The sequence below is a fragment of the Anser brachyrhynchus genome (assembly GCF_964034855.1).
Source record: "Anser brachyrhynchus genome assembly, chromosome: 1".
Classification (NCBI taxonomy): Eukaryota; Metazoa; Chordata; class Aves; order Anseriformes; family Anatidae; genus Anser; species Anser brachyrhynchus.
In genome coordinates this window covers 138,492,623-138,520,514 of record NC_137694.1, presented here as the reverse complement: position 1 = coordinate 138,520,514, position 27,892 = coordinate 138,492,623, and the positions used below count along the sequence as shown (strand labels likewise).

Sequence of the window (27,892 nt, the reverse complement as noted above, 5' to 3'; positions counted from 1 at the left end):
GGCCACTTTTGGGGCGCGGCGCCCAGAAGGCTCCGAGGGGCGGACTCAGTCCGGCAACTAAACCTGGCGGCGGGGCTCCCCGCCGCGCCTCGGGCCCGCCCTGCCTGGGCGGAGGCCGGGACTGGGACCGGGACCGGGGCTGGGGCCGGGGCGCGGAGCCTCTCAGCGGGCGGGCGGGACGCGGCGCTTGGCGGCGGCAGGCGGCAGCCATGCGGGGCGGCGGGCTTCTCCTGGCGGCGCTCCTCGCCCTCCTGGCACCCGGCAGAGGTGAGGAGCGGGCGGCGGGGTCCCCCTCTCTGCCCCGCCGGCGGATCGCGGCACCCCTTCCCTTCCCTTCCCTTCCCTTCCCTTCCCTTCCCTTCCCTTCCCTTCCCTTCCCTTCCCTTCCCTTCCCTTCCCTTCCCTTCCCTTCCCTTCCCTTCGCTCCGTGCCCGCCTCGCCCCGCAGCACCCTTCTTTTCGTGCCTCGCCCTGGGGGCGCGGCGCTCTCCCCGTAGCGGCCGGGAGCGGGGCTGTGGCGGTGGCTGCGGCTCGGCTTCCATTTTAGGAAAGCAGGCAGGCCTACAGTAACTTCGGGGCAACGGCTCCGTGCCGGCCAGAAAGCCTGCCAACCCGTTCGTTATTATTGTTATGGCAGGACTGCGGCGTAAAACGCGGTAGCGTGTTTTGTGAGAGCTTCTCGCGGCTGCAGCGTCTATCTGGGGAGCGTGTCTGTGCAATAGGGTGGTTGTATTTGATCAAAAAACGCTCAGCGAGTTCCCGGTACTTCCCCCCCACACCACTTGGGAGCTGATGGCCAGGCTCCTAAAACTGGAAAATGCCGTGCAAACTGTCATTTCCCACTTAGGATTTCTTTCTAAGAAACTTTTTTCTTTACCTTCTTAATAAGACTAAATACTATGCCTAGGTGTTTTCTTTCAAGTTCTCTGTAAAAATACTGTTTCAAAGCTTAACTCTCAGTATCTCTTCACTGTGGGAGAGAAGGGAAAATACCTGTTCCTAACTTTAGCTGGAAGTTGTAGATATGGCAGGATGCCGGATAAACAATTCGGCTTCAAGCCTATATGAATGGAGTTGTATTGCTGTGGTCATAGCTGTGAGGCTAGCAAATCCAGACTCGTGGAAAAATAGTACCATTTTATAATCACTGACTCTAAAACTTCGAGATGATTCATGCTGCTGACACTGAGATATTGTCTTACTACTTATTTGGAAAATGCACTCCTCTGCAAGCAGTCCCCACAGTCTTGGATGGCAGGATTGTCATGTGAAAGTACTTGGAGTTGCTCAAAAACAGCACTTCTAAACTTACTGCCTAGCAGTTTGGAAGTAAATACAGGCTGTCCGGTTCCTGCTTCAATGGAGGGCAGGTGTGCAAAAGCGGCTTCAGGGGGTTTGCTTAGAATTCAGAAGAAACCGATGCTACATTTTTTAACAGATTGCTTCCAAAACTGAGGTTAATTTATCAGACCGCTGGCCAATGCTGGTAATATGAACCAAATAAATAGATTATAATTAGTTTGGATGCTTCTTCTTAAAGAAAACACTCAAGAATTCAAGAACCGTTGAGAATGTCAGTCTGGGGAGGGTGGAGCCGCTCAGGAATTTCAGATCTGTGGTGGTGCAATCTTAGATTAAAGTAAAGGGAGAGCCTGAATCGTATCCTTTTGAAAATTTGAATATCTCTGTTGGTAGGCTGTCTGTAGTCTGAACTGACAGAACTGCTATAGAAAGCTAAGGATCTTACGCTGTGAGTAAGTAGCTCAGCTGCTGTGTAACTGTTTGGACATGACTAGTTCCCCTGGACTGCTGGCTTTCATAATTCAAGCCTGCAAGTCTATGGCCTTGAGAGTGAGCACTTGTATTGAGTCATATATTTTAGGCACCTGAAAGCTGTCAGAGTTCAAACAATATTCAACGTATGAGTATTTGAGTGCTATTAAACAATGGCAGACTTTGAACTTGCTTAAGGGCTTGAGATTTTAACCGTGCAATTGGTATTGGTTTGTTTTTTTTTTTTCATTTGCCAAATACGAGCTCTGCAAGTCAGGCAGAGCTGGAATTTAGATATCGTTGGGGCCGAATCCAGAGGAAGGATGAACATGAGGTTTTTGTATCATCACTTTATATGTCCAGTCTAATGGCTTGCTACCGCTAAGAAGCGGGATCTGTCCATTTCTCTCCCTCTGTGGTTGGTCTGGTGCCCATCGGAGCCTGTACCGTGATGATTCAGCCTGATGAGTCGGCAGATGACTAATGCGCTGCCTTGAGTCTGCTGCGGAGGGTTTGAGGGGTGGCACAGCCAACGCGAGGGAGGGGCAGGACTGAACATCAGGGTGGAAATTAAATCGGGGGGGGGGCAGAGGGGGACGGAGACTTCCTGCTTGGGCTGGTTGTGAGGTTGGCTCAGCCATCTTAAATCTGCAAAACCACCAGGTTAGCCCAGCATCTAACTTCAGGCATCTGGTTTTCAGAATCCAGTGACAAGAAGCATTAGGTAACAGGATATCTGCACAATTTATGTGAAGAGCACAGAACCTCAGAAGGCAGATTAATAAAAAAAAGAAAAAAAACCTTGCATGATGAGCAGCAGAAAACTGCTAGAGCTTGCACACAGACAGAAGGATCAGTTTCCCTTCTGAACTGCTGAAAGATCAAGACATACTAGGTCTTGGACTTGGGAATATATGCCTGAAGTATTCTTCACAAGAATTGAGTAGAGCTTGCTGACTGAAATGCAGTAGCCACCAGAAGTAGTTGTGGTAGTGAACACGAGGAGGTGAGGAAAATACGTGCTCAGAGCTGAGGTATCTGTGTTGTAAGATCAGTAGCCTAAGGTGAACTACAGATGGATCCCTTCTTCCTCAGACTGCGGTAGCTATAGGGCTATGAGTAGAGGGAAAGAAATGGGTGTGCTCCTGATCTCTTGCTGAGGCAAGTAATTCAGTGTTGAGAAGAATGACTGGTTGGGTGGGTGAATGGAAGCTAAACGAGTAATCTTGTGGATAGAGCGCTCATCTGGAGCAGGGAGGTGGTGCGGGGAATGCTGGAGGCCGATCTCTGCTTTGTGGTCTCTACAGTTTGCCTTTTAAATCTCATTAAAGGAATAAATAATTTTTCTTCCAATTAAACATTTTGAAAAGTGCACCACGTACTCTTCCATGTTTGTTTCCTCTAATTTGAGATGGGTAAGAGCTTTTTATGTATTGTTATTTATATAAAATGGCCTCTGCATTGCTACATCAAAATGATATCACTGCAACAATCCTTAAGCTTTCTGTACTTACAGTGCTTCAACTTGGCAAGAGTTAAGTATGACTCAGCCTACTGCTGTCCAGCCAAGACCAATTTCAATATTTTCCTGATGTTACTCTGGTATGCATGGTGGGGTTGCTTGCACTTGAGAAAGGATTCAGAGTTAGCTCTTGCTGTTGTGAACCTCACTCTGCACTAAACTTGTATTTCATCAAGTGACAGCTGTGTTAGTGAAATATTGTAACAATAGTAATCTTTATAAGTTAAGATCATCTTGACAGGGGCAAGCCTCTTTCAGTCAAACTTTTTCCCTGCTCTGGCACAGGAACCTACTCTTTGCAATCTAGTAAAAGTGTTTTGAGAGAATGTTGTCAGCAAAATGTCATCAATCTCAACTCAGGGAATTTTTACTTAACTTACTGTCAGTTAACACAAACCGGATCATGGATTCAGGTTTTGAGACAAGCACTTAGGCTGTCCCCCCTTCCTTAGGCTCAACATAAGCCCAGCACCCCTCCTCCTCACCCTCCTAGTCTCAAATTCCCTGGTTTTTGCTGGTTGCACTCAGTCTGTGCCCGTTCACCAGCATCTCCTTGTATCTCCTGCCCTAGTGGGTGCTGCTGTTTAAGAGTATTTGAGCACACTGTGCTCCACAGGCCAGTGGAAGGTGTGACGGGTTGTTTCAGTGCTGACTGGACACGGCCGTGAGCAGCATGGGGCAGGTCGTGGCCACCTCCCACACAGGGCACCCTGAGGCCTTGTGCTGCTCAAACCCTGCCCAGGCCATGCTCAGTACTTACTTGTCTGCGATGGTAGCTCCCTAACATTTTTTTTTCCTTGAGGCATTTTTATACCGTTTTCTTACTTTTAGGTGGAGCTTGAACGACTGTAGTCATACGTACCTTCCTTATGATTGGTAGAACGTTTTCTAGTTTTTTCTCTAAAGGTATAGGCTCAGAAATTCTGAGTGCATGCTCACGGAGGGGTGGCTCCACCTTGGAGGAGGGTAGCCGTTGTGACAGAGGTGTGTTTTGGCATTATAGTGAGCAGAGTTCACCCAGAGGACATGATTTTGCTATCAGTTTGGCTCAGGGCTGGCCACGTAATCTCTCAGTTCCATAGCAGCATCGGGTTCCCCGTCCCTGCAGTGGTAGCGCAGAGCCTGGCCGCGGTGTCTTCGCTCCACCCTCCATGCTATTTCTCTTAAAGTCAGCACACCAAGCTCCCCTGGTGTTGCCAGTACCTAAGGCTGCAGGTTATGTAGCCAAGGGGATTATCATGCGACAGATTCCTTGCTTATCTGCTGCATCTCACCCTGGAAGTTTCCTAGAATTTTCCAATGCTGAGCCTTCTCTTCAGATGTGACAATAGTCGTAATAAGTCACCTCCACCAACTATTCCACGCCTTCAGAGAAGGCAACAAGAATTGGTCCTGTAACAATGTGCACGTACACTCCCTAAAATCTTCCCCTTCCCAGCCCTTGGTCTCTGAGAACCAAATGGTAGGCCTTAACATCACAGTCTGAGCATGGACCCATCACAAACTCCAAGCCTTGTCCATACAGTCTGGGTTGCGTTAACGTCACAGATGTCTGAATGCTAACTACAGACTTCAGGTCTTGTGCCTGCAAAATGCACAGAATAGTTTATGAAGTAAAATAATCCTGTTTATCATACGCAACAGTATATTTCATTATCCCATTTTCAAAGGCCACCTAGTAGGTCCTCAAGCAATAAGAACCCCTTTCTTCTGGATCTTATCTGCTGCAGGGGAAGAAACATGAATGACTCTCAGTCCTAATGTCCCCAGGGCTGGCTGGTACTGTATCACCCAGAGGAATTTGAGGTATGTAATTTTCTGCAGGGCTGCTATGGCAGGTTCCTGCCTTTATCTTAATTAGCCCTGCAGCTTCCTAGAGGTTCCCTTTCCCTGGAGCACAGTTTTAAGCAAGCCATTGTACTGGTGTACCTTGCCAGATGCCTGGGAATATGATGCACCCGCTCTGCTCCATGACCTTCCTCTCATTCTTGGACTGCTGTGTTTGTGAAATGCCTGCTGATACCTGATGCTAGCCTAGGTCGCGTTCCATGATGCCAACAAGTGTGTTTATTTCTTCTAGCGTGCCGCCTACGTTTTCTTTCCAAGCAGAAAAACCTCTAGCAACCCGTTGCTAGCTTTGTCACAGTGAGAGCACAGTACTAGACGATGTTCCTGGAGGAAAGGGGGCCGATCTGCTTGCCAGGCTTCTCCAGACTTTCCTTCCTCCCAGCACACATACTGGTTTGCCATTCATACTTTCCAAGCGTGTTGTGTTCCACAGATCTCACGCTGCCTCGCTGCCTGCATTATGACTTCCTGAGACAAGCCCAAGCTTTGGTCTCTGCCCCAGCAGTAAGTCCAGTCCCTCTTGGCATGTGCAGCAGTTTTGTGGACCCATCTTTATGCTCCCAGCCTGAATCTATGCCTGCAAGTTGGTGTATGGTCTGACTGTTCAGCCTGGTTACTGTGTTTCTCAGATTACTTTTGAGTTGCAGATACGTGTGTATTAGCACCTTGTGTTGAAGTAGATGTTTCTCTTCGTAGTTGTGTTACTTTCCATCCTGCTGCTGCTGAGCTTGGCGGTTGTCCCGGTGACCCCCGCCCGGAGCACACATCCAGCGCTGGAGCACCCCACCACAAAATGGGTGCCACAGCCACTGCCGCCCCTGCCTGGTGCTCCAGGCTCCTGCACAGGCCTAGGGGCTGGCACTGGCTCATTTCCTGGCTTTCACCTTCCAGTCTGGCAGGAGTTTCATGGGTTCTGCACTTCCCACTTGTTAACACATCGTTTGCACACCCCTGCCCATATGCAGTGGGCACACCACTTCCACCACAAACGCCACCACGCATTCCCAATGCCAAAATCAAGGCTCCTTCTGGAGCCACAGGGTTACTACGGTGTCTCTCACCCTGGGCTGTGCCAGGTCCTGGTGCTGCCCTTGTTCTCCGTCGGTTCCTATGAAGGGCCAAACAGTCTCAACTCTGGGAACCTTTACTTAATTTAACTTCCTGCTAGTTACCACAGGCATCTTATCACGGATTTGGGTACTGAGAAAAATCCCTCAGTGTTGTCCCTGCTCATGGACTGTGAAGCTACGGCACTGAGTGACTTTTTCTGCAGACTTGGGGCCAATACTGCAAAAGCTAGTAGGTAGAAGTTTCCTTGGCATGGTAAGAGCTAGTTCTGTTTGCTTTTCCATTTAAAAACCAACAAACAAACCCTCTTGCGTTCTCAATATTGCACATTAGCTTCTCTGGCTCGCAGACTGTAGTCTGGGAAAGATTTCCCGGCTTGCTACAGGAAAGCACATTTTTCACCTGTTGAAAATAAAATTGTTGCAGGGATGCTATACACAGACTTCTTTTAAACTGATTTATTCTCTGGCATTTGATTTGAGTGGGGAGCCCAGAAGAGTAGGATCTAGAAGATTTTCTTTGAAAAGTACCAAAAAGGTCATAAAACAAATTTTTGTGATAGTCCGTGAATTTAGTCCTTGGTGGCATAAGGCATGCTTGTAAGACCTTTTCCAGATATAGAACGATTCATTTAAAATCAATAATTAACGCATCAAATTCAGGAATTATTCTAACATATTTTGGGGAAAAGATCATTTTAAGTGTGTTTAAAATGAGAACTAATTTAAATTTAAGTCAGGTTTCAGCACAAAACATCCCTGACTATGTAACAAATCCTGTTTATGTGTATTTTTTTTTTCATACAGATTTCAGTCATCTGGGAAGGGTACACATGCTATAAACATCTAAGAAATAACGTCTTTAACTGTACTGATAAAAGGAAAGCTGTTGACTGATGCTGCTGTTAATTAGCTGCAGATGTTAATTCAGCTCTGCTTTCCCCATAGCTTAAGTCCTGTAAGACTCCTTTGTATTTCTTACCAAATTTTCACAAGAAATAGTATTAATATCTTAATGTGTGTAAAGTTTCTGCAAGACTGATTTCACTCTGAGCTGAAGAGTTTTCATCCAGGTAAAATCAAACTTTGGGGTAGCAGTTGTTCTTTCATCAGTTAATGTTATGTATTGAGGTCCAAGTTAACCTTTCCATGAAGTAACTTTTTTTTTTTTTTTAATTAAACATCTATAGATGTCACTGGTGAAAGTTTTATTGGTAAAAATTTACTCAGATTTTAATTACGAAACTGTCTTTGTGTGTATATGTGTGTATATATATATATATATATTGCCTAACCACAGAAAATATTGCTTGCATCTTTTGCTTGTGAAGAAATTCAATATTTTGAAGGAAAGAAACAAGTGAAAAATTGGTTAAACTGATATTTTCATGAGAGCAAATTCTGCAAGTCTGATAATATGCTGGTAGTATCACTGGCTTACAGATACATGCCACAAAAATCTTAAACTCTAAATCTTTTGTATCTGGAAAAAAAATAAGTAAGAGTATTGAAACTTGAGTTTTTCCACCATTTGTTTTCTCCCTCTAGTGTGGCATAAAATCTGTATCCTGTATGGCGAGGGAAGGCGCTAGTGGTGACAGCAGTAGCAGTGTGAGGTGGTGAACTGAAAATCAGTGAGGAAAATGTGCAGGGTAATGTAATTTTTACTAGACCTTGTGGGGTTTCTGGACAGAACAGCTCTGGAGGCACACAAGTCTGTCTTAAGCGTAGAAACAACAAGTGTCAGGGTAGAGTTTGGAGGAAGGGTTTGGGGAAGCCTATGCAGGAGGATTTTGGATAAGGTTGTCCTTTTCGGTATTGTTCTTTCAGTCTTCTGTTTCGTCCCTTGCTTCCAGGTGTACGTGTCGGTTTGTATTCTCCCTCTTTCGTGACAGAAATCTCTTCCTGCTGCTGTGTTTCTCAATACATCTCAGAGGCTAAGCATCTTGGGATTGAATCCTGAATTCAGTAGTTATTTCAGCAACTATTCCCTGCCCTTTGCCTCCCCAAAATGTTGCAGAGATGCTGTTGTATAGCCATAACTAAAGTATTTCAGTCAGAGCTCCCCCTACTCGTCTTACCCGACAGCTTTAACCCCTGATTTACAACACACCTTCCCCTCCGCCTCCTTTTCACAAAAACTTCCAGCTTTCCTTTTTCCTGTTTTGGCCTTTTGTAAAGGCCAGGTCTTTGCTGGGCAAATTAAGCAGAGATGTGGACCTTTTTCCTCAAAAAACTTTAGGCAAGAGCTGTGTTGTGAAACTTGGGGCTGTAGTGAGCTGACAGCTGTGGCTGTAGTGAGCTGACAACTTCGTTGCACCCAGGCCTCTCTGACTGTCTCTTCTTCCCCTTCCCTGCCCACTGCTCCTTCTTCTCCTCTCCCTCAGGTGTTGCCGCTGCATCTTTGTCACTGCCTCCCCTGGCAGCCCCGTGCTGGCACTGCTCCCATCAGCAAACAGTTCTTACCTGTCCTGAGGACAGCTCTTCCATACGCTCCTACTGCTCTCCTGTGGTGTCTACAAAAGACCAAATGTACAGTGCAGATTCAAGTCTAGCGTATGTAACAGCTCCCTGCGAGGGCTAACATTAGAATATGAAATCCGCTTAGTGCTGGAAGGTGGCGTAGAAACAAGAGTGGAGATGGTGAAACGATTTCCTAGGGTGGACATGGAGGATTTGTGATGAATGTTTTTGTCTAAATATAGCAAAGCAGAAGTGCTTTCACCAGATGTGCTTGAGCTAGAGATGCTAAAGGTTTTATTCTGAACACGTTTCACATGTTTTACTGAGCACATGAGCACATCAGACCTACTGTTTCTCAAGAAAGTAGCCTTGGTACGAAAAGGAAGGTTATCTCATTTGCTGAAATAACAACGAGGGATAGGAAGTAAAAAAAAATCTTTTTTGACAGGAAACCAGAAGAAAACCTCATTGAGAAAGATCATACGCCACATTACAGGCTTGCTGGTTGCCACTGAGCTGAATTCCATATTTGTTTTCTTATCTACCTGTTTTAGGTAACAAAACCTAGTCACACTGACCTCTGTGTGCATGGCTATCCTTCTGCAGTATTTTTAGGTAGCAGCTTTGTGGCATAAGACTGTTACTCAAAGAATCGAAATAAGCTTTCCCCTCCAGTGTTCCTCTTCACCCAGGGAAGCAGGCTGGTGTCATATCACGCATCTTGTGGCTGAAGCTAGTCCTGCGTGTTTCCAAACCAATGCTGGTATGGCACAAAGCAATGCAAATCACAAAACCCTGTCTTACTTAATTGTCATTTATCACAGTTCTATCTCAACACCTTAATAGTAAATATTTACAGGAAGAAAAGTGTCCCGGGTGCTTTTGAAACACTTTAAGCTTTGACATTTGACCAGACCTGTAGGTTTTGTTTTAAAATGAGTTGCCTGGTGCCAGAAATGATTCAGTCTCAGAGCAGTGGATTAAAATATGAGTTGAGTCATTGCAAACCACAGCACTGGGGCTGTTTCCCTCTCTCTCCATCTTACCCACAGGAAACCCAAATTGTAAAATGCAATGTCTTTCTCTTCTGCCTTTCAGCAAAAAACGTAGTAGCTATTTTTAAAGTATGCATAGTTCTTGAAAAATCTTTTAAGTCATAATTGAGCAAGCCACAATGAAAAATAGTCTATAAAAGCAGAGTCTATTTTTCTGTTCAGTTAATGTTTCTGACTAGATTACACATTTTGTTTGGATTTAGCTACTGGTATACAAACTGTACTGAACTGGTGGGAGTTCTGGTAAGAAAAAGAGAAATAAGCTATGAAATAAGTTGTCAGCTTGCAAGTGTCAGCAGGCCTTAAAACACTCCTGCTTACTATGGAGCCATCATTTCAGTGAACTACTGTAAAAATACAAGTGTTCTTGTCTGACTTCTGAGCACACTGCCAGTGTATATTTCAAATTTCATTTTAAAGAATTTTCTAAATGGAAGGTCAAGTTCTGGTTTGGAGATTTGTTCACTATTAAGTTATAGTATAGATTCTTCTTCCTTGATCAGAGTGAACATTATTTACTACTCTTTAACTGTTGAGTTTTTGGAATTTTTAGTTAACTGTCTGTCAGATCACAAATCTTGGCTCCTTAATTCTTCCTTTCTGTGCTAAAACTGAACATCGTCTTCCGTTCAGTGAAGATTTCTCTAACCTGTCTGCAGCTGAGCCTCGCTTCTGTAGTTCTCTTTCCTCTCTGGGACTGTGCTTTCTCCCTTCCTCCCCTGACCCCAGTCCAGGAAGCCACTGGAGGTGCAAAGTGTAAGCAAATAAGGGTGTAGATAAACAAAACACTGGCTGGCTTTGTTCCTAGGTGATTCCTGACTGCTTGGTGGAGGGAAGCCTCCAATCTATCACTTGACATGCTTTATAGCTGTAAAAAGTGTGCTGCTGAGTACTGAGATGAACAGAGGAAGCACACAACTTCTGAAGTCCATGGCTTAAGAGATTGCGTGGTTGTCCTGAAGGTACTTTTCCCTTCCTCCGTACAAGACTGCAAAGGGTACTGGGGTACAGAGATGCATGTAAAGTTTTTCAGTGCAAAGAGAAATTGGAGTGTTGTTATCTGAATAGAAGTGTAGATAAATCTCTGGTGATAAAATAACATTAAGTTACTTGATGTCAATTTTAGCTGCTTTCACAAGAACCAATGATTTTATTAAATTACAGAATACTAAAGAGTTCGCAGCTTGCTTGGCTAAAATAGTTTTCTTAAATTGGAGACTAATCTTTCTGTTTACCTCCATCATAGTTTTTCTGGTCTGTTTAACTTATTTTTTGGCGATAGCTGTAGGCAGAGTTATCTCACCGAGGCGTAATGTTCATCAACACAGAGCGTCCGCCTGGTGTGGGTGCCCTTCCCAGCCTCACCATCTCCCACAGTGTCCGTTTTATTTCTATCAGTGTGTGTGTATTGCTCCGTGGTTTTCAAAATACAGTTTTGGCGGCCTGTGATAACAGAGGGCACCCTGTTTTGAAGGATGTGCTTCAGAGCAAGAGGCTTCAGAGACTTCGGTCAACTATGGAAAGGCTCCTGCCGAAAGCTGTTGAAGCTATTGCTAGATTTCAGTGCGGAAATCCTCAAGAAGTAAGATGACTTTGGAAGAGGAAGAGGTGCTCACATACTGAATATGACCTTTGCAAAGTAAACCTGAGCCTTGTGGTAGGAATGCAGCTGGTTATGGAAAGGTAGGCTATGTGACTAGCAGCTGCAAGGCTCGTCGGCTTTGTGAAAGACCTCTCTGTTGAGCAACTGAAGCCTTGAAGCTGTAGGCTGTGAGCAACATGTACTTCAAGGATTTTGGTTTCTTTGCCTTAGGAAAGAAAACAAGACAAAACACTAGTGACATTGCTTAGCCAGGACAGAATTTCAAAAGTGGCCAAAGGGGAAGTGGTTGCCCAGTACCCACGATGCTTGGTCTTGGTGAGATTTGAGGGCAGGCTTTCTTGAGGCTGCTCCTGAGTCTAGCTTAGGTTTCTGCTTACTGACTTTGTTCAGCGGAGCAGTGCTTTTCAATTCTGATTAGTACAAAGAATTGCAGGGGGACCGAGTGATTTATTTGGCTGGCAGCTGCCTGAGTTCTGCAGCGCAGGAATTTAGTCCAGCAACCAGAAGTGACCCAAGTCACAGAACCGCGGGACGGCTGAGCCTGGAGGGCACCTCTGGAGATGGTGATTAAGCTGCTGAATATTTGCTTTTATCTGCACTGGATGGATTCACGGGAGTTCTTAGACCTTTTGTAACTATTCTGTAGTTCTTTTTTACCTCATCTCTTTTCTGGATAAGCAGCTCATCATTTGGCAGGAGTGTGGCCATTGTGTTAATTCTCGAGCTTTGCGGTTTACCCAGTTCTTCTGCATATTTTCTGCTGATTTAGAGCTATTTATTCCGTCCTCTTATTCCCATATCAAATCCTCCCTGGAAAACTGTGCTTTAAAGTTGATGTTTAGAGCCCCGTTGTACTTTCATACTTTTGGATGGCTGTCCAAAATTAAACATGATAGTTATTAGTCTTATGCATATTTTTGAAGAGGAAATAAGTATTTTTATTGGTTGTTCTGGAGCCTTAGCTGACTCTATTCCAGGCAGAAACATTAGTGAGTGCTCCAGATGTGCAGAAAGACGACACTCCCTAAATGGAGAAAATTGTTGCTTTTTGGCTGGTTTACAGTTGTTATTTGTGTTTGGACTGTATTTATGTTGGGTAGGAGAGGGCTTTGTTCTTCTCAACAGAACTTTATGCAAAGCTTTTTTTTGTTTGTTTGTTTTCTGTGGCTCTAAATGTCTGTCTGGTAAAAAAAAAAAAAAAACGTGAAAAGCAGTGTTGATGGGTGGATACTTACAGGAGGAGCTGGATTAGACGCTGACCATGTGGGATTTAATTTCAGGAGACCGCTGCCTGGCAGTGGGAGTAAACATCCCCTCTGTGTTGCTGTTGCAGAGGGACGTTGCCTGCAAACCTCTGCCCTGGCGGAGAGGAGTGGTGTGGTTGTGAGCACGTTCCTCTACGCGCAGCGAGTGGTCTCACGTTCCAGGTTCTCCGTTTCAAGCCGCAGAGGCATTTCTTGCAGTTACATTCGGAGAACAGTGTCACTTTTCTGACACTTTTCTGTCAGCTTTTTTTGTGATTCACTTGCATCTCTTCTTTTGCCCACTTAGGACGTGTTGGAAAACAGCTGCCAGAATGGGGGTTGAGCAGTAAGTCTTTTATCGTTAGGTAACTAATGCTGGTGGGGCAAAAACTGAGTTGGACTCAAGCTTAAAAAGCAATTATCAGGGGTTTAAACCTCTGGCTTTCCTCTCATGTTTGAAGTGTTTCATGAGCAAGGTTCAGTCTGGTGGCCTTCCTGTGTTTTCTCTGACTTCTGATATGGTTAGGTGTTGAGTATTTCTACTTCTGTTTTAAGTCCCCCGAGGAGAACAAGTACAGGACATGAGAGTGTAAAATCCAGTTTCCACATTGGAAGCCGGAGAAGCTGCGTTTAGCCTGGTTTCCTGAATTTATGCACTTGTGGCTACCAGCACCCCCGTCCTCCAAGATCCATGTGCCGAGGTTCAAGGCCTCGTGAATACGAACGTTTTCGCTGGTGTCATGAAGAGCAGCAGGTAGGCAGCAGGACAGAGCTGACTTGAGGCCGTGGAAGGAGCAGCAGGTAGCATCCAGCGGCGGGGCAGGGACGAGCTAGCTGCTGCCGCCTGGTCGGTGCCAGCCGCAGCGTGCAGGGGCGCTGGGGAGACGAGGGAAACCTCCGCCTTCCAGGGCGAGGAGGAGAACACCAGCGTTTTTATGAGAACAAAATTCAAGCAGTCTGCTGCTTATGTAAGGAAGTTTATGGTGATTCATCCCAAGTCCCTTGTCTGGGTGTGTTGCCACACATTTTACTCAGGGAGGAACTTCCCTAGCTCAAGGCTCCTGTCAGCCTCGGCAGCGCTACATAGATTTGACTAAAACTGCAGCCGTAAATATCTGAGAGCGCTAGTGGGTCTTTGCAGGACTCCTATTTGTGTGGCTGTTTGGCTCTCTTGAATACCTTCTAGCTCATCAGCTTTTCAAAAGCTTGTGGTTGCTCTGAAGTACCTTATCTCATGTAAAGGCAAAGAATTTCACCTTCTCTTTTACCTGCTTTTTCCCTCCATCTGTCACAAAACTTGCCAGTTGACAACCTCTCGAAGGAGCTGACTTTTCTCATGGTATTCTGGTATTTGAACTGTGGACATGGAAGGAAAATGGCGTGGACACTTCTGAGATGTTCTTGAATCTTCTCATGCCCCTAGGAGCTAGAAATACCTGCTGTATTGTGCTAATCAGCTTTATTTGCAATTACCCTTGTTTAGACTAAACAAAATGCACATAAGCTCAGTTACTGCGGGTGCGGCTTAAACCTCTAAGGAGTGCAGCATATTCTTGCTGATTTTTTCTTCTTGGTTCAGGCTGCTACCTTTAATCTAGTTATGTATCTTTATCTGCATTGTCTCGTTGTTTCTTCCCTGCAACCAGATGAGTCCCTGGTTCTGGGCTTCCTTCAGTTCAGGTTCCTCTGGTTATCCCCACCAATACTAAATGCTGAGTGAGTACAGTCATAAAAGCAAGTGATTTAAAGACATACGAAGGACTGTTATGAACAATGGAGAAACAAACTTCTTCTCTGCTCCAGGTGAAACTTCTGCTGCACCAAAACATAACACGGAGTGTGTGTGTTTGTTTGTCCCTCTGCCACTCCTTTGAAAAGGAAATTCTGCTCTTGAAATGCACTCGCCAATGTAACATTCATTGATTTGGAGGTATATCTTTAACCTTGAGACAGAGAGTGTTAACAGATGGTGGTGGTGGTCCGTTCTCTGATTGCTACTGTGGTAGAGTCTTTTTAGGAGAGCAGATCTTGAAGAGAGGTGTTTGCATGCCTTCTTAGAGTTAGACTAGCTGATACCTGAACAGGTTCTGTCTTGGGCATTCCTCCTTGAAGGAAGGACTGTACCTGGAAAACTGCAGGTATTTCAGAAAAAAAACATCCAGAATTCAGGTTTTAGGAACAACTATATAAATACTTCTTAAAATCTTCTTCTTTTTTCGGAGTGTTTTGTTTTTTGGTTTTTTTTTGTTTGTTTGTTTGTTTGTGTTAATATGAAGGTTTCTTGCTGTAGTCTAAGTTAAGGGGTGACTCCTGAGCTAATTGAGGTTTGGGTCTGGTCATTTTACTGAGGCTTTAAGGTTGTGTTGCAAGATTATGTGGGTTTCAGATAAATGACCTGCAAATATTTTGCATTCTGTGAAATGATTTTTCATGAACTAAGTATCAAAAAGAGCTTATAGTCTCGATCTGGAGTGAAGAAAACCAAGTAAAATAACTTTTTTTTTTTTTTTAAACCCATGATCTTTACCTAATGACTTTATCTAGGGGGTTCTAAATTCACGTAGTTGATCCACTACCATAAAGCCATGAATTGCCTCTGTTTCCCTGAAAGGATGGGGCATGGCCCAGGCAGTCCTACCTCCCCACCTGATTGTGAGCAAGGTGATAATCCATTTGGATGTTGTAGTATGGGAATCGCTGCTTAGAATTCAGTTTTCAGTTTTTGCTATAGCAGTTCAGTTGCCTGAATTGAAGACCACCTTGAAGGGTGTTCCTGGAAGTTGTCGTTCCATGTTTCCATATTTAAAAAAAAATAAATTAAAAAAAGTATCTTAGATTCATTTCTTCTGTGAAAACAGCATTAAAAGTGCAGTTATTTGAGAAGGAAAAGAGATTTCAATTTTGACCTCAGTTGAGGTGAATGATGCCACCAAATATATGGGCATCCCTCAGTCCTGGTACTAGACTCGTGATTTGTCGTTGTCTTAGTGTGGCCTGTCATGCAAGCAGAAGGAACATTTTACTTGTGATTTGATTATTTTTATTTTTATTCCCCTCTTCAGACTTTGCAGTAGCCGGTTATGATTCCCTTTCTGTAGCTGTCTTCTTAGTTACAGGAAAAGCCATGCACATCAGTGAGTGCTTTATGTGTATATATTCTGAATTAAGTTATCTGTGGCTGGAATTAAGTTTTGCTCTGGCTGGCTTGATACTCAATAGGTAAAAATACTCTTCCAGCTTCTTTGCATCTCGAGCAGAAAATTTGGATGTCTTGCTTCACCATCTGCCATAGACCTTCATGCCTTTTCCTTTTGCTGTGCCTCAGTGAGAGTATGAATGATGAACTGTCTGAAATATCCCAAGCATTTGTTTTAGTGTCCGTTTATCATACGAGCCTCCGCTGCCAAGATCACATTACTATATACATGCTGGGAAACCAGTTTGTATCATGAACGTCCTGAGTAAGTGTGTTGCAGTTGGCTGGGTAAGCAGCAGTAGCTCTAGCAATTGACCTAATATAGCAAAAGAAAATGTTATTTTCCTAACGGCTGAAAATGAAACTTAATCTAGCTGGAGCAGAAAGCCCACAGTGGTGACAGCCGTCTTTTAGGAAGCTGAAGAGACTGCTCAAGGTTACCTATGCTGATAACTTAATCATCTTCACTACTGTTGACCTTTGTTAGGGGAAAAAGATAAGTCTTATAAAACCATGAAAATCTATTTTTAATGCCAAAGTGTTAAATCCTTACCTAATCATTTCACTTTCATACCAGCCTTTGTTTTCCAATGCTCTTCTTCACAGTTGGATATTGTAAATTCCTGTGAATTGGAGCTGTAGCCCTGCTCATGTTGTGGTTTGGGGAAAGAAGGCTGGGAATGAATATGCAGTGAATGGCACTAAAAAAGCATGCAATAGCAGTGGCAAGAAAAAAAAAGGATAAGTGCATTATATTAACTGTAGGAGTAGGTTTTGGTGCTCTGGACCCTTTCTATAGCAACAATTTCTAGCACTGTTCCTTTTTTTTGTGTGTGGGTGGTGGCCTGGAGAAATAGAGAAGGATATCTGTCTTCAGCTCTGATTAAAAAACATCCTCCTCGTCTGACACAGGAAACAGAAAACATACCTCAAGATAGATCAAAGGCGTGTTTACAACCATAGTAAGTGTTGATTTTGAGTAAGAAAAAATTGTTAATACTCTGATTTTTGTTTTTGTATGTTTATAGGCGACGATGGTGACTTCAGGTTAGAAGATGCATTTGGCAAGTATTACACTCTTGCAATTTTTTGGGGGGGGGGAGGGGAGGGCAGGAAAATAGTGGCTGTCCTTTTGATGGTTTCTGAATATCATTGCATGACTGAGCATGACAACTTCCCGACGTACAGTTTGTTTAAACCTCAGTAGAACAATTCAGCTACAGTTGGGTCAAAATGGTGACCACGTAGAATTGAAATTTATTTTTGGGAACACTCAGATTCATCTTGAGAGGAAAACCTCTTACTGTATAGGTTTGATCTTGTGCTTTCCACTGTATAGACATGGGCTTAAATTTGTCCTATATGTATCTTCCTAACAGTGTAGGAAATTGTTTTTCAACATTTTTTTCCCACCCCTCTAACTGTTCTTGACAGGACCTACAGAGAAACCTCTTCCGACTCAGAAGGCACCATCAGACAATGGTGAGATGTAATTGCCCTCTAATACCTTTTACTGTGAAGTCAAGTGTAACTGTATGTACTAATCTGAGACTGAATTTTTCAGTTTAGTGGCCGACAAAGTTGTAATATTTCTGTAAAGGAAAGTAATTCCCATATAGCAAAAAGATGTCTACGTTTTAGAGTCTTCTGCTAGTGCTTTTACAAAGATAAGTAGTTCGATATTATAAGCTTAAAGGCCTTTTGAAAATTCCTTTCACTGGCTTTCATCTGCATGTTTCAAGCTTGCTCACCTTGAGGTAGCCCTTGGGATATCCCGTGTAGTTTGGCAGATAATAGACTCAACTCTGTGATGCTCTTCTGTGGGCCGCTGTTGAATGAGCTTGCCATTATATTCTTGGTGAAAACATTGTGATGTGCATTTTCTGTAAAAATAGTCTAAAACTAGTTCAATTTTCACATTCAGCTTAAAATGTCCCTTATTTCTTTGTAGATGGGTTTAGCTTGGAAGATGCTCTTCAGCCTGGTAAGTATCATGTTCTCCTGGGTACTGCTCAGTGGTATTTAATGTAATGTCTATCCATCCTGTATTACCTAAATGTAATAGTGGCATTGAGTTGACTAAAGTAATAGACTGCAGATGAAAATAATTGCAGTCCAGTTGTGTTTATTTCATTTTACTGGTCTGGATCACAAAGCTGTATATATTTCACACATTTCTTTAACAGGTCCTACTTGTTTCATTGCTGTGTCTTCACTAGATGGCACTAAGTCCATAAATAATTACTTATGGAAGTAGCATTTAAATCTGAATTAATCCATTTTAACTGTTTGTCTATAGGTGACCCCAAGCCAGGTCCGCCTGCAAAGCCTAGAGACTCTGGTAAGACTTCTAGCACAAATGCCTGAATTGTGACATATTCTTACTATCCCAGTTAAACTTCTAATAATTACTCTTTTTTAAATTGCTTTCAATGTATGTCAGGTGTTGGTTTGGATGAACACTGAGAAGTGAGGAAAAATTGGCTTGCAAATAAGCTTTGCAGCTGTCTTGACATTTTATAAGAAAACCTGTTGAGTCACTTTTCTTTCATGTACCTGGTTTAAAAAAAAAAAAAAAAAAAGAAAGAAAAAAAAAAGTCTAGTTAAACAGATAATGCCCGGTAGCTCTTTGGGTACCATCACTAGATCTGTTGCAGAGTGGTACCTAACACAAGATTACAGTCCTAGGACAGTAGCACTTTCTGCTGCTCAGTTTGATTTAGCCCTTCAAAGTTTTCTCTCTGCTAAAGCAGCCTGTTTCCAAACCCTGACACTTGAAAACAGGTGGCTAGTTGAGAAACAACTAGATGAGCGAATCAGACGGTAAGGTAAGTGAAGAGAGAGGATCTTTTATTGAATTGGAAGCTGAAGTTGGCGTCTTAGAATTGTGCTCTAGAGGTGCCAGCCTTTTTGCATTGACTATGCAGAGAGCCTAAGGATACCTTATCTGACTTGTGCTAGAGCTAGGAGGAGGCAAGACCATGCAACATCGAGTAGAAGTGCTATACAGAAGAAACCGGCCTCTAGGTGGATTCAGCTGTTGGTTAAAACACAGTTTTAGAAAACTACTGCTGGTGTATTAATTTAATGTAGGTAACAAAGACTGTGACTGAACAGCACGGAAGTATTTATTAAGATCTTTTATTCTCCTGTTCTGTTGCAAGCAAAGTGAAGTGTCATCGTGGGGACCATATTTATAGTTATATAATGTGCATCTTTTCATGTTTTTGTTTGTTTGCTATTTTGTTGTTGTTTTAAGTGAGGTACCAATCTGGTAGTTCTAAAAGTGACAATAGCCAAGTAATGTGTACTTAGTAGAAAAAATTTTAAAAGTTCAGCATTTGAAATCAGACTTGCAAACCAAAATGCTACATAAGACTTAGTGAATTGTACTGTATATGTTCAGGCATAATAAGTGTCTGACATACAGGCCAATGTAGCAGAAACACTGTTGATTGTATTAACTTAAAGTACAGTCTTTAACGTAAAATAACCAAACAAATAACAGCATTAGCATATGAAAGGAAAAAAAAATTACATGGGGATGACTGACATCATTTATGAGTCAGATAGTCCCACTGCTTTTGGTTTCTTCACGCTAGTAAGTTCGGTCACTTTATTCCAACTTTATGTATGTGACCCCAGCCAGCTCTGCCTGCAAATCCTAGAAACACTGTCAAAACTGTCCTAAGAGGAATTTCTGAACAGTAGAAAATCATTTGTTAATCTTTCCTCGTCCCTTTCAAAGTTACTGTATTATAGTCTGGTTTTGATCTTTCAATGGTTTTTGTTTGTTTGTTTGGGTTTTTTTTGTTGTTTTTTTTTTTCTAAATATCTCGTTTGTGTGTAGATAACCCGAAGCCAGGTTCACCTGCAAAGCCTAGAGACTCTGGTAAGACTTCTGGCACAAATGTCTGAATCATGAAATGTTTTTACTCTCCTAGTTAAACTTCCACTAATTACTCTTTTTTTAATTGTTTTCAATTTATGTCAGGTGTTGGTTTGGATGAAAACTTAGAAGTGAGGAAAAATTGGCTTGCAAATAAGCTTTGCAGCTGTCTCGACATTCCATAACAAACGTGTTGAGTCACTTTTACTTAAAAGTGGGAAGGAGGAAGGAAGATGGGGACAGAGTGTACGTGTTTGGGGCATTGTTGTTGTTAGGTGCGTGTAGTGGAGCATCTATGTTATTAGATTGACTCCTTTCATCTTTACAAACTGAATCCATGCTAGTCTTGCTAAAACAACTAGGAATAACTACATGTGATCTGTATTCTTAAAGTATCTAAAATAAAGGTAAAGCAAAGTGTTGCTTTTTTAGTTATTTTTCAAGGCCCTAAGTTAAGAAATAGGTTTCTTAATTCATTTCTTAATACATATTTCTTAATTCTTACGTTCAGTTAAGAAATAAATTTCTTGACTCAGAATACAGAAATACAATTCTTTCATGTTTGAAAGGTATGTTTAAAACACATGCCCTTTCCTGCCTATTGTGCTTTAGAGGTTTTCTCTGTCTTTGCCTAGCTCCAAACAAAACACCTTCATGTGTTACTCAACTACGCTGATACTGTTACCCGGGAATGTGGCGATATTCCTCACCTGGAACGCAAACCCTAGTTCTTGCTCCTTCCCCTGCCTGATTTACAGCAGATACTTGAATGCAGGTTTTGCACGCCTCGGTACAGTGCTTTTGCCAGCTAATAAAACATCTTCTGGTCTGATGGTTTTAGCTTTGTGGTTTGAAACATCTTTGCTTTCCATAAGCTAAAGATTCATTTGACCGCAGAGGGAAGGAGGAGATCTCCAGGTTCCATGAGTTGAGGTCCAGTGAAAGTGGAAATGGACTGGTTCAGTGTCCTGCAATAAATCAGAGAAGGGAATTAAATTTGAATCTTCCCATTCTCAAGCAAATACTGCAGCCACCAGACTGTAACATGGTGAACTCTTTCCTCTAGCTACTGTATTGTACAGGTTCAAAGGGATGGGTTGTGACTTAGAAACCTAACCCTAGAAATGCATTCACACCTACAGCCTCGAACAGAAATGTTCCTTTCCTGTTCACACCCTTTCTCTGCTTTATCAGGATGGTGAGGCTTGGGCCATTCTACATAAGTAGCCTACAGAGATTCTTCCTTGTTTAGCAAGTAATATATGTGCAGTAATACCTGCTCTTGGACACTGGCCTCTCTCTTTTGTTCAGGAAGTCTGGAGGCAGCAGTGGTATTTCAAAACTAAACTGTGTAGTGCTGAGCTGAAACGTCTCTAGATTGGGAGGGCTTTTGCAAGGTGAACATGTAACCATGATGTTGAGCCCAGAACTTCTATGGACTCAGTGGAATGAACTAGAGAAAACTTACATGTCATCATGTGACTTGAGGTGTCTTTCCACCGAACCTAGAACACGTAAGATAATATTGTTTTTACTTTTTATAGGCAGCTTTGATGATTCAGATCTATACAATGGTGATTTACCAAGAGCAGGAGGTGGCGGCGGTGGTGGCAGTGGTAAGATAGTAGTTTGTGTTTTTTATTGACCCCATGGTTACATGAGCTTTAGATGAAAGCTTATTTACAAGCTGGTTAACATGCTCTAATGTTTAACACCTTTGGTTCTGGTATCAGAACTATAGCAGCTTACCTTCCAGTTCAAAGGCAATGTGTTCTGTCCCTGCCAAAAAATACCCGGATAATTAAGAGGCAAAACTGATCTAGGAACCTTCAGTGGTTTTTACTGTAACATTAAGAAAGCTAAGTTTTAAAACTGAGATGCAGAGGTGTCATTTGTTTCAAAATTCACCACAAATATAGTTCTTAAAGGCATCTGGGTGATTTTTTCAGATCTTATGTAAAATACTCTTAAGGATTTTTTTAGTTCCTATGGTTAAGAAGCCCGGGGGTGGGCTTAGAAGATGGTCCACCTTGTTTTTCTCAAAGATTTCACCTGCCCAACAGGATGAATTAATCCTTAGACTTTAAAGTGGTGCAGGGTATATTTACACAGAGTGACACATAACCGTTTAATACCTTATCAACCTTGATCTAAATAAGCTGCCATGTCTAAATGTTATGGCGCATCTCAGTACAGAGATGGTCATTGGGACCAACCTGCACTATTGGTCATCATGCCCTGTGTGCATGACTGCAATTTCACTACTTCTAAGACAGAGTTAACACCACTGGTGGTGGGCAAGTTGATTAAACTTCACAGATGGGCTGCCCTCATTTTGTAGTAGTGCTGAGTGCCCAAGGTTGAAGTTGCTATTACCATGACCTGTGCTTTGAAAACAGAAAGTTTGAATGCCAGAGAGCTTAATATTGTATGGATAAAATAATTTTTTCATCATCAAATGGCTTGTCATTTTGTATGATGAATTGACAAAAAACGTGATGTAACTGTTCTTTAGACATATAAAAACTAAACCTGTTTTTCATTCTTGTAGGACAAAAGGACTCAGGTCCAAATAAGGTTGAAGACGGTGAGGGTAAGTGCATGAATTTCTTTGTATGGTGTCTGCATACCGTAGGCTTGTTTTCTGGCCTTTTCTTTGTTGCTAATATTCTGCTAGAGTACTCACTGCTGGCAGTGGGTTTCAGCTTCAAAACTCCATGGAATCTAGAATTCACATTCAAGCTCTGCTTTTATAAATCTATGAAATCTCTGTTGGAAATGACTTGAAGTTTTGAAGTCTCAGAGATGCTGGTGCAGTGACTGCATGCATATAACTTACATTTGGCCATGAAAAGGGTAATTTTTTTAATTTTTATTTTTTAAATAGTGGAACTTGCAACAACCATGCTGAAGATGCTTAACAATAGGCACTATTAAGAAATTAATAGCTATAAAATTAAAGGAATTACTTTTCATTATTCACGAAGAGAAAAAGTTGATTACTACGCTTTCCTGCAATTTCATGTTTATTGGTTTTTAAAGTGTTCATGGAATTTACTTTGAGCCAATACAAGTTTGACATCACTTTCAATTCTAAAAGAATGTCTGCAAAACTTCTTTTCAGCTTCTCAGGGAGCAATAGCTGGAATTGTAAGCGCCGTCGTTGCTACTGTAATTGGAGCAGTGTCTAGTTTCATTGCTTATCAAAAGAAGAAACTCTGTTTCAAACAAAGCGGTAAGTTTTCTAAACTACTTTGTTTTTTTATAGACCCTTTTATAGAGGTTTTTTTTTCTGTTTTCTATTTTATATGGGAGCTAGAAATTGATTTTTTGCATCACGTAGTTTTAATAGCTTGGTGAATTTGTGTTCACAGGGAGTAGCCTCTCTTTCTAGTCATCTAAGACAGGGAGTCTGAAGAATGCCTTGCCCAGAACATAGAATTTCAGAAGCAGACCGCCTTAAGACTATGTGTTCCGTAAAATAAAACCACCTCTTGCATGAATGAGCAGGAGAGATTGCAAGAAAACATTTCTTTAAGGAAAATTGTGTGGAGATTGGGGATTACAGATTATTTTCATGCTGGAAAGTACCTTGTCATTTCTAACTTGTAAATCTTGCCTTTGCGTCTTCACAAGATGCTTACCTATACATTAGGTTTTTGACAACTATATGGATATTCATCGCCTTTTTTCTGCAGTGGTCTGTTCATCGCAGTCTACTTCCTTTTCACCTAAATAAGATAGAACTTAGTACTGTAGGTAATAGGTGGGGTAGAAGCTTTGTTTTTGTCTTCTCTAGTCTTTTGGAATGGTTGGTGAAAGGAGAGGACAGAACAGCAACCCAAACAAGCACTGATGTTTTCAAATTTGGGAAGTTTGGAAACTGAGCAACATAGAATCATAGAAACATCTATGATACTTGTTAAAATTAATAGGATCTTAACTAGTATCAGTAGCCCGTTTTCTTCAGTGCTATTTCCTCCCTCAAATTGTCTCTATTCAACAGTAACTTTGAAGAGAAGAGAATTTCAGTGCTAAGCATCTGTTTGTTTCCCAGCAGATGAAGAGAATGTGAATATGGATAGCCATAGGGGAGCGCAATCTGAGCCACCTGGTAAGAGAAGAATCTAGATGGAAGACCAAATTTTTGGTGGGGATCCTATTAAATATGCTTTGTTGACATTTAAAGTTATGAAGAAAATTACTTGTGCTGTTTTTTATGTTATTTTTTTCCCTGTTGTTATTGTTTTCAAAACAAATGTTTGCAACTGCCAGTACAACTAACTTAGCACTAGGTCAAGATTTCAATTCTGATTATATGGCCATTCTTCTCTAGTTCTTTTCTTTTTTGAAAAGATGATTGCTCTTTTTTTTTTTTTCCCTTGAGGAGCCTCTGAAATACAGGAGCTTAGAGAAAGTTAAGAAGAATTGACTTTTCCCTCTAAAAGTATTATTAAAGACAATTATGAGAACACATGACTGCTCCTTTTAGTGTTTTACATAACTGCAATTAGCTGACAAGTATTTCATTAGCATGTGTTGTATCTGATTGGGATCTGTTACCTTGTTTTATATTAAACTCATAGAGAACTCTGCAAGAATGCACATTAGGAAAGGTTAATAGTGTTTGGGCAGAGAGAAAACTACACTGAAGGCAAGGAGGACTGAACTTAGAAGCACATTGTTTTAACTAAAACATTCTGCTTCGAACAGAAAATTATTGTATAAAAGAATTATCAAATAACAAATCTGTGTGTAACAAGCTGTGACAGCTGAGGAAAGATCTCTCTGAAGCCAACAAAAAGCCTAACAACCTCACCCATCCTGATATGGTTGGCTGTTGTCCTGAGCTGATGGAACAGATGATTAAATCTATGAAAGCCATAGATTTGAAGGAAGCAGTGTAGATGAAAACTCAGCTTTCTAGCCCTTGTGACTGGTCAGCAAAGGAACAGGCAATACAACCTCATGCTGAAGTTTGATGAGTATCTTTCAAATACTGGGCGTTGAAAACTCAAAGTATTATAAATTTGCAATATATTCTCCCCTGGGCTTAATTTAGGCCCAGCAGAACCAGTTATCTTCTTATACCTTTTTTTTTTTTTTTCCAGGTAGTCATTTATATGGGTTTACTGATCATGATCCCCTTTATGAACATTTTTCCTTAAAGCTGTTAAATATATTAAACTGTCAAGGAAAAAGTATTAGCTGGTGGCTGGCCATTGAAGTCAGGACAGGAGATAAGCAGATATCCTCAGTTCAGCCATGTGCTAGTAAGACAAGTAATACTGTTCAAAGACCAAAGGCAGTTAACATAGGGCTTGGAATCAAGATATGCTGAAACTTTGAGCGAGTTTCATCAGAACGCCAAATCAGATGATGCATACTTTAACAGATGAAGTCAAGCCTGTGATGTTACCATAAATGATTACTCCTGCCTACATTTTTATGTCAACCTGTTACATCCCAGATTTCATATCTGTATTACATTTTGCAGGCAAACATGAGCATATTTTGAGCCAAGGAACTAACCAATCGTGGTCAGCATGGTGTGGCTGCTGATCTAAGTTTAGGGAGTCAGCAGCCATTATCTTTGCTTTTGGTAATGTAGTGTTGATGTAGCTACCTGGATTCTGGTTTGAAGTAATCTTGCAGTAAGCCAGGCCAAATGGCAAAGGAGAACAAGTTTGTGTTTTTAAAATTTTATGTGGACTTATCTTGGACTTCCTGAAAATGTAGATAGCCTTGGCTAACTCTGTTTCCATTAGATACGCAGACAGTACTACATCTCATTTTTACATCTGTAAAACTGCAAATGTGAAACTTCATGTTGGATTATACAAACTGTAAGTGTAGGTAGTAGCTACATGGATCTAGTAGGATGTGGTTACTTGAGTGAGAAATATGGGATGCAGTATCCCTTGTTATGCAGGGTACTGGCTTTACAGAGTCAAGCCTCTGCTTCCCTGAATTTATCTTACAGTTTCAAATGCCTACTGAAAACGTCTGTTGACCAAATATACTGTTACATAATATTATGCATCTTACATTGTATACTAATTTAGTGTACTAATCTTGAGTTGTTTCTGTCTTTGCAGTTCAGCGCACACTTCTGGAGAACTAAGAGAAATCATGATGAAGACCAGACCATTGAAACTGGATAGGGAGCCTGAAAAAAAAAAAAAAAAAGAAGCAAAAAAAGCATAATGTAAACAGCAGAGTCTGAAGCTGCGTGAGAAAACAGTCCATGTTTGAAACATTTTAGGGAACGTGACTTAGACCTGAATACTTCTGTATGGTTACCCCATGAAGCAATGTTGCACATCAATATATGGCCTTAATGACAGGAGTGGAGAGTTATGTTGTTCTTTCCTTTACTCCTGTGACAAATGGGTGTGCCTCAAGTGCATTCAGTATGTTTTACTTTTCTTTACCTTTCCAAAAACAATAAGCAATTAATGATTTGTTATGTCATTGCTTTAGGCAGTGTAAATGTTGTTTTTTTTTTTGGTTTTGTTTTTATTTTAAATCCTGTATAAAGTCAATGTACCAACCAACAAACTTGGTATATGTTGTAGGCACCTGGAAGCAAATGAAATGGCTCGTTGTGTGCGGATAATGGATCTCAGTGTGGGTGCTGCTGATACAATCTGCGTAGCTGCCTTGGTCAGCCACTAAGGAAGTGATAATTATTTTTGAGCATCCAAAAGACAAAAATTCAGAGATTTGTTTTTGCATTTTTTTTCATTTCATCTGTCTGGTACAGATTCAGGACAAACAAACTAGTCCACCCAGACCCTTCATCCTTTCTGGCTCTTCTTCTTGTTTAGCAACTACTGAGGTGGTCAGATGTGGAAAAGCCTGATTTACAAACTAGAGCCATAATTGGATTTTGTACAACCTGTGAGACTGAGGTTTGGCAACTGTCTGAACAATTGTGAATGAAGTACTGGGGAGTGGGGATTAACATCGTTGGGCTTGCGTAAGCAAAATTTTAATAGAAAATACCATGATACTTTGAATTCAGAAGGCTCATAATACACACTTAGAAGGCAAAAACAGTACTGCGATTCAGAAATAAAGAATAACAAGACTGACCAGAGCAACCCAGCCTCACTCCACAAGCATCCACTGAACATACATGTGAAGAAGGCTTTTGGATTCGTGAAGGATTGCCGTCGGGATGAAGGGCCATGATTACGTCCTCAGTTGAAAGCACTTGTGAAGTTTGCTGTGGCTCTTGGAAGCCACAGGGAGTTTTCAAGGATCTGTGGAAACATGGAAAACTGTGCACTTCATAATAGCTAAAGGACTGAGTCTGAAATAATAACTAGCTCTGTCTGGATGGAATAGTCCAACCAGTTCTGTTGGCTTTCATTCTAAGTGGTTCCAATTTTCATGCAATTTTACTGTATGTCTTACTAATATGCTTCCGCCACCTGGCAGAGTTCTAGAGAAAGAAGATATTCCATGGAATATCTTAGAAGTCATCGTGAATTTGGATATTAAACATGCACATCTGTGCATTCAAATATGAATGTATGCCAATTATAGTTCATTTAAGAATTTCTTGTACTTTTTAGCCTGCAACAAAGCTTTACACAGACTTTTGTCATGGAATTTATTTGTATACCTCTTCTTGCCCCACTTCTGCTTTTAACATGAAAGTGCTAAAACCTTTAAGTGTTTTCAAGGGTGGAAAAGTGATTTATACATAAACATTTGATCTATGTAAATAAAAGAAATTAAATGTACAGCTTATCTGCATGAATAAATATATCAATGCCAAGCGTAGAGGAAGCAAAAATAACCCAGTCTTTGTTAAGGAAAGAATGAGGGGGAAGCTCAGAGTAGCTTTGGTTAACCAGATTCTTGAATCCTTTTCCAGCATTTGCAAGCCTAAAAAATACTTACTAAAACCCTCCTGTCCTGTGATTTTTCTAAAAATAAATTTTAAATTAAAAAAAAAAAAGTATTTTCCTTGTTAGTTTCTCTAGAAATGCAAGTTTTGGTGCTCTACCAGAGAAGCAGTCTTCAAAGGGAGTTTTTCTTCCTCCTCCATCGGCAATTCAGATTTATTTCTTACAATTTATTTTTTATCAGTTTATAAGGAAGTTGCCCAGTAGCAACAAAGCTGTGAGCTGTTCTCACAGGGTGCTTACCAGTGTGAAGTTCAGAGATGACATTTGTGTGAAGGACAGGCGTGGCTTTTGAGCAAGAACACCTAGATTTG

At 41.6% G+C, this 27,892-nt stretch overlaps 1 protein-coding gene across 4 annotated transcripts; it reads left to right on the top strand.

The window, feature by feature from the left end:
- The first annotated feature begins 40 nt into the window (after positions 1–40).
- Positions 41–27,631, top strand: LOC308192993 (CD99 antigen-like). Of its 4 annotated transcripts, none has more exons than XM_080587127.1 (11): positions 41–267; positions 16,799–16,834; positions 17,205–17,252; positions 17,722–17,754; positions 18,070–18,111; positions 19,621–19,662; positions 21,204–21,275; positions 22,211–22,252; positions 22,784–22,894; positions 23,720–23,773; positions 25,758–27,631. In XM_080587127.1, the coding sequence occupies exons 1-11, from the start codon at positions 210–212 to the stop codon at positions 25,781–25,783; spliced, it is 564 nt and encodes a 187-aa protein (XP_080443253.1). In that variant the 5' UTR covers positions 41–209; the 3' UTR covers positions 25,784–27,631. The 4 variants fall into 4 exon arrangements, with proteins under 4 accessions (XP_080443253.1, XP_080443255.1, XP_080443252.1 ...); XM_080587129.1 differs by having other exon boundaries at positions 23,720–23,809; XM_080587126.1 differs by having other exon boundaries at positions 23,717–23,773.
- Positions 27,632–27,892: the final 261 nt, after the last annotated feature.

Coding starts and splice junctions, on each gene's coding strand:
- LOC308192993 (XM_080587126.1), top strand. CDS start 210: ATGCGGGGCGGCGGGCTTCTCCTGGCGGCGCTCCTCGCCCTCCTGGCA. Junction 17,253..17,721: donor GAAGGCACCATCAGACAATG/GTGAGATGTAAT, acceptor ATTTCTTTGTAG/ATGGGTTTAGCTTGGAAGAT. Junction 21,276..22,210: donor TGGCGGCGGTGGTGGCAGTG/GTAAGATAGTAG, acceptor TCATTCTTGTAG/GACAAAAGGACTCAGGTCCA.